Consider the following 9,298-nt stretch of genomic DNA (forward strand, 5'->3'; position numbering starts at 1 on the left):
CTCAGCTACATTTCAATGAAAAGTAAACCCCATACTTGTTCCTATTTTTTAATACATTTAGACCTTACAGATACTCGTTATAAAGCTCAAACATCATAACACTTTTTTTTCATATTTTTTCTGGCTACTAATCAAGTCAGTCATTACCCTTAAAATGAGAAAAAATAAATTCAAATGTAGTAGAATTTTATTATAGCAAGTCATAACAAGGCACTATCCTGTATTATAACCCCAAGTTTAACCTTTACAGTGGTGCTTGAAAGTTTGTGAACCCTTTAGAATTTTCTATATTTCTGCATAAATATGACCTAAAACATCATCAGATTTTCACACAAGTCCTAAAAGTAGATAAAGAGAACCCAGTTAAACAAATGAGACAAAAATATTATACTTGGTCATTTATTTATTGAGGAAAATGATCCAATATTACATATCTGTGAGTGGCAAAAGTATGTGAACCTCTAGGATTAGCAGTTAATTTGAAGGTGAAATGAGAGTCAGGTGTTTTCAATTCATGGGATGACAATCAGGTGTGAGTGGGCACCCTGTTTTATTTAAAGAACAGGGATCTATCAAAGTCTGATCTTCACAACACATGTTTGTGGAAGTGTATCATGGCACGAACAATGGAGATTTCTGAGGATCTCAGAAAAAGTGTTGTTGATGCTCATCAGGCTGGAAAAGGTTACAAAACCATCTCTAAAGAGTTTGGACTCCACCAATCCACAGTCAGACAGATTGTGTACAAATGGAGGAAATTCAAGACCATTGTTACCCTCCCCAGGAGTGGTCAACCAACAAAGATCATGCCAAGAGCAAGGCGTGCAATAGTCGGTGAGATCACAAAGGACCCCAGGAGAACTTCTAAGCAACTGAAGGCCTCTCTCACATTGGCTACTGTTAATGTTCATGAGTCCACCATCAGGAGAACACTGAACAACAGTGGTGTGCATGGCAGGGTTGCAAGGAGAAAGCCACTGCTCTCCAAAAAGAATGTTGCTGCTCACCTGCAGTTTGCTAAAGATCATGTGGACAAGCCAGAAGGCTATTGGAAAAATGTTTTATGGACGGGTGAGACCAAAATAGAACTTTTTGGTTTAAATGAGAAGCGTTATGTTTGGAGAAAGGAAAACACTGCATTCCAACATAAGAACCTTATCCCATCTGTGAAACATGGTGGTGGTAGTATCATGGTTTGGGCCTGTTTTGCTGCATCTGGGCCAGGACGGCTTGCCATCATTGATGGAACAATGAATTCTGAATTATACCAGCGAATTCTAAAGGAAAATGTCAGGACATCTGTCCATGAACTAAATCTCAAGAGAAGGTGGGTCATGCAGCAAGTCAATGACCCTAAGCACACAAGTTGTTCTACCAAAGAATGGTTAAATAAGAACAAAGTTAATGTTTTGGAATGGCCAAGTCAAAGTCCTGACCTTAATCCAATCGAAATGTTGTGGAAGGACCTGAAGCGAGCAGTTCATGTGAGGAAACCCACCAACATCCCAGAGTTGAAGCTGTTCTGTATGGAGGAATGGGCTAAAATTCCTCCAAGCCGGTGTGCAGGACTGATCAACAGTTACCGCAAACGTTTAGCTGCAGGTATTGCTGCACAAGGGGGTCACACCAGATACTGAAAGCAAAGGTTAACATACTTTTGCCACTCACAAATGTGTAATATTGGATCATTTTCCTCAATAAATAAATGACCAAGTATAATACTTTTGTCTCATTTGTTTAACTGGGTTCTCTTTATCTACTTTTAGGACTTGTGTGAAAATCTGATGATGTTTTAGGTCATATTTATGCAGAAACATAGAAAATTCTAAACGGTTCACAAACTTTCAAGCACCACTGTATATCATTTATACAAATAGAGTTGTGCAAATTAAGGGCGGCATGGTAGTGTAGTGGTTAGCACTGTTGCCTCACAGCAAGAAGGTTCTGGGTTCGAGCCTGGTGGCTGATAGGGGCCTTTCTGTATGGAGTTTGCATGTTCTCCCCATGTCTGTGTGGGTTTCCTCCGGGTGCTCTGGTTTCCCCCAAAGACTTGCAGGTTAGGCTAATTTGTGGCTCTAAATTGACCATAGGTGTGAATGTGAGTGTGAATGGTTGTTTGTGTCTATGTGTCAGCCCTGTGATGACCTGGCGACTTGTCCAGGGTGTACCCCGCCTTTCGCCCGTAGTCAGCTGGGATAGGCTCCAGCTTGCCTGCGACCCTGTAGAGGATAAGCGGTTATGGATAATGGATGGAGTTGTGCAAACTGATAAGAACTTATACTTTTTTATGTGGGAACATTTCAGTCATGGAATCATAGTCGCTAGCTATATCACTAGCTAGTTGTGTAAATTAAGGGCGGTGTAGTGGTTAGCACTGTTGCCTCACAGCAAGAAGGTTCTGGGTTCGAGCCTGGTGGCTGATGGGGGGCCTTTCTGTGTGGAGTTTGCATGTATAAGCTCGGTAGATAGAAAATCATTTTGGTGTCAGTATTCAGTTTAATATTGTAAGCTCTAAACTTACTTGAAACCGGTCTCAAGACCACTTTTTGAAGGTCTTGGTCTTGTCTCGGAATCGGCCACATTTTTACTCGGTCTTGTCTCGGTCTCAAGCATAGAGGACTCGGGATTTTATTTCAAGACCAGTCAAGACCACAACTGCAAGGATTTCACTAAATTCCCTGTGCATTGTCTGATTTATTTGTTAACTTCGTTACTGTGACTGGATGTAAAATTTCCTGAGTCAAATAATGTGACTTATTGCTAATTTGAAATTTTTCTTCCTCTCACCCCTCTTCACACACACACTGGTCTAGTTCTGGTTTTGACTCGGTCTCACCCTGCCTTAGTCTTGGTCTTGATTTGATCTCATCCCCTCAATGTCTTGGTCTTGACTTGGTCTTGATACACTGTGGTCTGGTCATGACATGGTCTTGGTTTAGGTAGTCTTGACTACAACACAAGTCTAAACAGAAGTACAATCGTCCTTTTGTTATTTAACAGTGTCTGTTATTTGTGTATGTCATAAAACACGTTAGTTAAAGTTTAGTAAAATTCATCATTAATTTCTTATCATTCTTGTCATTAATTCCTGAATGTAAGAATATTGTTGTCATTTCTTACAGTCATCAAAATGACTGTGTTTATCTAAAATGTGGATTAAATTATAAATCGTTAAATCAAATAAAAAAAAAAACTTGAATACTTTCCCTGTATATAAATGTGGAGTTAATATAATCTGTCTATGTTAATATATAGTACATAATACATAAACACATCAGTGACTGGGGTGAAATTTTTAGTGGTTGTCCATTACACACACTCTCTCTCTCTCGCTCTAACTGTTATGATGATGACGATGAGGGGTTTCTTTTCTGTGTGTATGTTTCTTTTCTGTTGACTCAGCGACTTTCATTGTTAACTGTTAATCCTCACACACTCAGCGCCAGGGTATAAGAGCTGTGGCCCTGGCTTTACACACACACTCTCAGAGTGAGCTCAGGCACCGCCACACACGTACTGAACACACAGGTGAGACCGAACACACAAACACTCAAATTCAGTAAAACATGGTATAGCATTTGGATAGAAACTGAGGACTGTAAGAAAGTAACGATTTTATTTTAGGACTTAAAATCTGGATTGTTCAAAAATCCATTCAGTTTTTTTGGTTTTAATCCGGGTTTCATTTCCAGTGTAAACGTTCCAATGTGCAGCCTAATTATTAAAATAGATTAGGATAAAAATGACAGCTTTGGTATTCTTTTATGTCGTTAACTGATTCACTGCCTGATAGATATCACATTGCAGTGTTTCTTTTTCTAGGCATCATGTCTTCCAACAGTGATCAAAAAAACCCCTCTCAGACCGACGGCAAGGCCGGTCAGACCAAGAAGTCTGACATGGGCACGGGCATGATGGCCTACAAGGTAAAAATCACACTCGCACACAGAGACATGCACACAATTTCTCAACAACAACAACAGAAAAAAAAGAGTGCACACTCATCCTAACCTAAAGTAACCCTCTCTCTGTGTATATATGTATTAGATGTACGTGTTCGACCAGGAGAACTTCCAGGGCCGTATGATCGAGATCAATGCTGAGTGCATGAACGTGTGTGAGATGGGCATGGACAGGGTCCGATCACTTCGTGTGGAGTGTGGCCCGTACGTTTTTTTCCAACAAGCAGTCTGTCAAAGTGTTATATTCAATATTTCTTGTGTGCATTTCTCTCACGTGAGTTGTGTTTGCAGTTTTGTGGGATGGGAGCAGATGAACTTCTGCGGAGAGATGTACATCCTGGAGAAGGGTGACTACCCTCGCTGGGACTCCTGGAGCAACTGCCAGAAGAATGACTATCTGCTGTCTTTTAGACCCGTCAGAATGGTGTGAACACACACGCACACACTTCGTCCCTGCTTTAATTTATTTCAATCATTTCATCGTTATGGTCTTGCCTGTGTATTTTTTATCTGTTCCCATTCAGGACCCTGAGAAGCACAAGATCTGCCTGTATGAGGTGGGCAACTACAAGGGTCGTAAGATGGAGATCATGGATGATGATGTTCCCAGTCTTTACTCCTACGGCTTCACTGACAGAGTAGGAAGCATCTTCGTCAGCTGTGGAACGTAAGTATGCAGTTATCAGGTACACAAATTAGGGACAAACTTAAAGGTAGGGTTAGTGATTTTTGTATGTTGATACAGTATCTGCTTAGAGGAGAAACTCTTGTGTCTCCGGCACCCCAGGCTCTGTAAAGTCTGGGAAAACAAATAATGTAGGCCTCCAACATCCAACCAATTGGGTGTCTTTAGTCTCCTGTCAATCATTTGACATACCAATGAAGAACGCCCTTGTCTTGCACCAGCATTTGGGTATTCTAGCCTAGTCAATGTGTTTCGGGGGCATAGGTTTGGAAGAAACATTCAAGGAAACACTAAGGAATGGTGTTTGTTTGGGATTTGAGTTAAAAAAAATTCTGCTAAAATCACTGACTACAACTTTAATGCATATATTTAATGGTTTAAATTGGATTTGAGTGAACAAACTTGCTACATTTATGATGATGTTGGTCCATATGAGTATATATAGTATGAGTAAGATGACGAGAAATGACGCAAGATAAAAGTCTTTGAGAACTAGCCAATAAACCAAATTAGCAATGATGTTGATGTATAAAGATAGAATTTATGCATAGAAGGCAGTTACGTACATACAGCCCTTGATGTGAGGCTCTGATACAATGCAAGCCAATAGTAGACACATTGTCCTGAATGCACTCTTTTGTCTTTCAGCTGGGTGGGCTACCAATACCCCGGCTACCGTGGCAGCCAGTACCTGCTGGAGAAGGGCGACTATAGACACTTTAACGAGTATGGTGCTCGCTGCCCTCAGATGCAGTCCATTAGGCGAATCCGTGACATGCAATGGCACCCACATGGCTGCTACACCATGGCCAGCAAGTGAGGGCCGGGCCAGGAGCGGAAGAGACGAAGCCGAGGAGAAGCAGAGGGCTGCCGGAGGAAGGAGAGAAGGAGAGACATCTGAGGACAATGTGACTGCCTTTGAAAATATTCTTGGTCTACCTAGACGTTGTTTAGGAATTAAAGACTCTCAAGGTTCCATTTTGCATCCAAATGGAGCTTTTTAAGCTCCTGAGCTTCCTGAATAATGCCTATTCCACTCAGTTCCTCTCCTCTCTTTTGCTCATACGCCATGACTTTTGTTTTTCCTTCCATATTTTAGTTTTATTACCTCTTCCCTTCCCTACCCTACCCTTTCAGGAGGATGGAACACAAAAGGGAGAGAAGAAGAGATCTTTAGTCATCTCCCTTTATCACATGTACAGAATCCTGGTCGCCTTTTCAATAAAAATCAAGTGATTGATACAGTTTTGTTCTTTTTGTGAATTTCTTATACCAGTATCGAAACAAATAAAACAAAGCATCGGCTGTCTAGGGGTGGCATGGTGGTGTAGTGGTTCACACTGTCGCCTCACAGCAAGAAGGTCCTGGGTTCATGGATAGTGGATACAGATAATGGATGGATCAGATGTCTATGTAGATTTTAAGAAGACTCACACGTTTACTCAGCCACCTCATCCCAAACTCTAGGTGGCGCTCTGTCTCAACATCATCAGTCTCTCTGTAACAACACATGTGGAGGACAAATGACTCCATACTGCACATATAGTGCACTCCGTAGGGTATATAATATTTATTGTACAATGAATATAATGCACTTGTGCATGAACTGATAAAAAATGAAGTTAGGTAGCCTCTTGAAGTGAGACATCATAAACAGGAAGAAGAAAAAGAACTTATGAAGGTTATCTGGGACAAAGTCATGTTATACATAACGTAATGTTATGTATCATATGCTATGGTTCATAATGCACAACATACATAATATACACTCACCAGCCACTTTATTAGGAACACCCATCCATCCACCTGCTGTTTGATGCAGTTATCTAATCAGCCGATCCGTTGACAGCAGCACAATGCATAAAATCATGCAGATACAAATCAAGAGCTTCAGTTAATGTTCACTTCAAACATCAGAATGGGAAAAATTGTGATCTCAAAGTGTGACTTTCTTTCACTGGGGCATGGGTGTTGGTTTGAGCCAGATGGACTGGTTTGAGTATTGCAATGAGAAGTTGCTGATCTCCAGGGGTTTTCACACACAGCAGTCCCTAGAGTTTACACAGAATGGTGCGGAAAACAAAAAACATTGAGTTGAGTGAGCGACAGTTCTGTGGGTGGAAACAAACGCCTTGTTGATAAGAGAGTTCAGAGGAAAATGGCCAGATTGAATCGAGCTGCCAGTAACTCATATAATCACTCTTTACAACCATGGTGAGCAGAAAAGCATTTCAGCATGCAACAGCAGAAGATCACATTGGGTTCCACTCCTGCAGCCAAGAACAGGAATCTTAGACTCAAGAACAAGTTCTTATTAAAGTGGCCGGTGAGTGTATGTACAATATACTTGTATACGTATATTATAGGCGGCACGGTGGTGTAGTGGTTAGCGCTGTCGCCTCACAGCAAGAAGGTCCGGGTTCGAGCCCAGCGGCCGATGAGGGCCTTTGTGTGTGGAGTTTGCATGTTCTCCCCGTGTCCGCGTGGGTTTCCTCCGGGTGCTCCGGTTTCCCCCACAGTCCAAAGACATGCAGGTTAGGTTAACTGGTGACTCTAAATTGACCGTAGGTGTGAATGTGAGTGTGAATGGTTGTCTGTGTCTATGTGTCAGCCCTGTGATGACCTGGCGACTTGTCCAGGGTGTACCCCGCCTTTCGCCCGTAGTCAGCTGGGATAGGCTCCAGCTTGCCTGCGACCCTGTACAGGATAAGTGGCTACAGATGATGAATGAACAAAACTCACATCAACATCCCTCCCCCACACAAATACATTTATACACTGCATAAATCCCTCCCGTACTTTTCCATGTTATATAGTGTTATCATTTTGAACTGAAAAGGACTTAACTGGGATTATAAAGCATGTAAAAGTTGTGAGTGCAAAAGTGTTCATCCCATATTGCTGAGAAACCCCTCAACTAGTTCTTTTGGAAAGAGTCGTGGTTACAACATGAATTTTTTTTTATTTCTCATGAACATTCATTTAACATTAACACTTTTTTCATAATTGACTGCTCTGTTTTGGCCCCTAGTGGAATAACAGAGATTATTTTTTCGCGGTGCGGTTTTCATCAAATCCTGCGCTCTGACTGGCTGGCGAGCGGGTCCGTATCCTACGGTACGGACCCCAGTTACGGACCCTGGTTACGGACCTCTGGCGACTTGCTCGTTCACAACAACAACAAACATAGTAGCAATTTTTGTCAACATTTATGTTTTTTATAAGATTTATTTATAAGATTTTTGTCAAAAATCTTATAAATTTTTGCCAGCATTTCTCAGCATAATAGCATTAATTTTACAGCATGGATAGTGATAACGACAGTCTTCACAGCAAAAGCGAGTTTTACTACCCTGGGGAAGAAGAAATAAAAGAAAACATTTTGGGAGAAAGCTAAAAACCTGTAACTTGCTAACGCCGAGCAAAAACATGGCTGAATCCTGAATGACTAAATTTTGTATAAATCGGGGACTACATAGGTGGCAAAATGTAGTTTTTTTCTTGCCATGGAAGTGCACTTGTATACCGAGGAGGAAGCAATTTGCATTACAGCCGTGAATGAGGATTCAAAATGGCAGCTCGGCTCGGTTTCCCTTTCGGGCGCTCTCATTTTCTGTTAGAATTTGGTAAAGAAAAAAATAAATATATTATTTACCAGCTTAAGGTCGGTCCGTATGGTGAAATACCGTGACCTCGGCTTTGAGTACTGACCTCGGCTCAGAGGGCCTCGCTCAGTACTTTCAAGACCTCGGTCACAGTATTTCACGATACGGACCTCCCAGCTGGTAAATAACATACACACACACTATATATATATATATATATATATACACACACACACACACACATATACGGTTTTTTTTTTTTGGCTTTTTAAAAAATCTTTCAATTAAATTATTCTTCTTTAGTGTTCTGCCTGATGGCAGGTCCACTCTGGCGGCTTCATCCATCAAAGTTTATCGGGAAAAATTATGGTAGTGGCTTCGTTTCTTTCTACTGGTTTTCTCCTCTTAACCATTCACACCTATGGACAATTTAGAGTAGCCAGTTAACCTAATCATATGTCTTTGGGGGAAACCCATGCAGACACCACACAGAAAGGCCCCTAGTGGCCACTGGGCTTGAACCCAGAACCTTCTTGCTGTGAGGCGACAGTGCTAACCACTTCACCACTGTGCCACCCAATTAGTCAATTATTGTCTATAATTTAAACATAGAAAATGGATTCTAAATTCATTTGGTAGGCCCAATCAGAACTTTTCTCTGGCAGGATATTTGTCGCCTATACTCTACACTTACCTCTTTTACCCTTGAACAAAATTAATCATTGCATCCCTTTTGAAGGAAGAGTCATGTTTATGAAATGTGCTAACACGCATATACCATGTGACTTGGTGGAGATTTATGCTAATACAGTATCCGCTTCAGATGTAATTTGGTTTAATGTGCGAAATGTACAGCACTTGCTAAATTTACATAGATTATTCATAAATTAATATTTATAAACCTGAAATCCTGGTGTTTTTAACCTGAGAGCTGCAGTATGGGGTGAGTATTTTTATAACTGTCTTCAATATGATCATCTAAAATGAAACCGTCCAAATAACTACATTAATTAGTAAACCACAGTCAACTGCTTTATTAAATATTT

The 9,298-nt window shown here is 41.0% G+C and overlaps 1 protein-coding gene across 1 annotated transcript; it reads left to right on the forward strand.

The window, feature by feature from the left end:
• The first annotated feature begins 3,512 nt into the window (after positions 1 to 3,512).
• On the forward strand, positions 3,513 to 5,467 carry crybb1l1 (crystallin, beta B1, like 1). The gene is made up of 6 exons (XM_060926851.1): positions 3,513 to 3,528; positions 3,823 to 3,926; positions 4,048 to 4,166; positions 4,254 to 4,386; positions 4,487 to 4,629; positions 5,296 to 5,467. Exons 2-6 carry the CDS (start codon positions 3,828 to 3,830, stop codon positions 5,465 to 5,467), a joined length of 666 nt encoding a protein of 221 aa, XP_060782834.1. The 5' UTR covers positions 3,513 to 3,528; positions 3,823 to 3,827.
• Positions 5,468 to 9,298: the final 3,831 nt, after the last annotated feature.

This window comes from Neoarius graeffei, chromosome 8, assembly GCF_027579695.1.
Source record: "Neoarius graeffei isolate fNeoGra1 chromosome 8, fNeoGra1.pri, whole genome shotgun sequence".
NCBI lineage: Eukaryota > Metazoa > Chordata > Actinopteri > Siluriformes > Ariidae > Neoarius > Neoarius graeffei.

Coding starts and splice junctions, on each gene's coding strand:
- crybb1l1 (XM_060926851.1), top strand. CDS start 3,828: ATGTCTTCCAACAGTGATCAAAAAAACCCCTCTCAGACCGACGGCAAG. Junction 4,387..4,486: donor CTTTTAGACCCGTCAGAATG/GTGTGAACACAC, acceptor GTTCCCATTCAG/GACCCTGAGAAGCACAAGAT. Junction 4,630..5,295: donor ATCTTCGTCAGCTGTGGAAC/GTAAGTATGCAG, acceptor TTTGTCTTTCAG/CTGGGTGGGCTACCAATACC.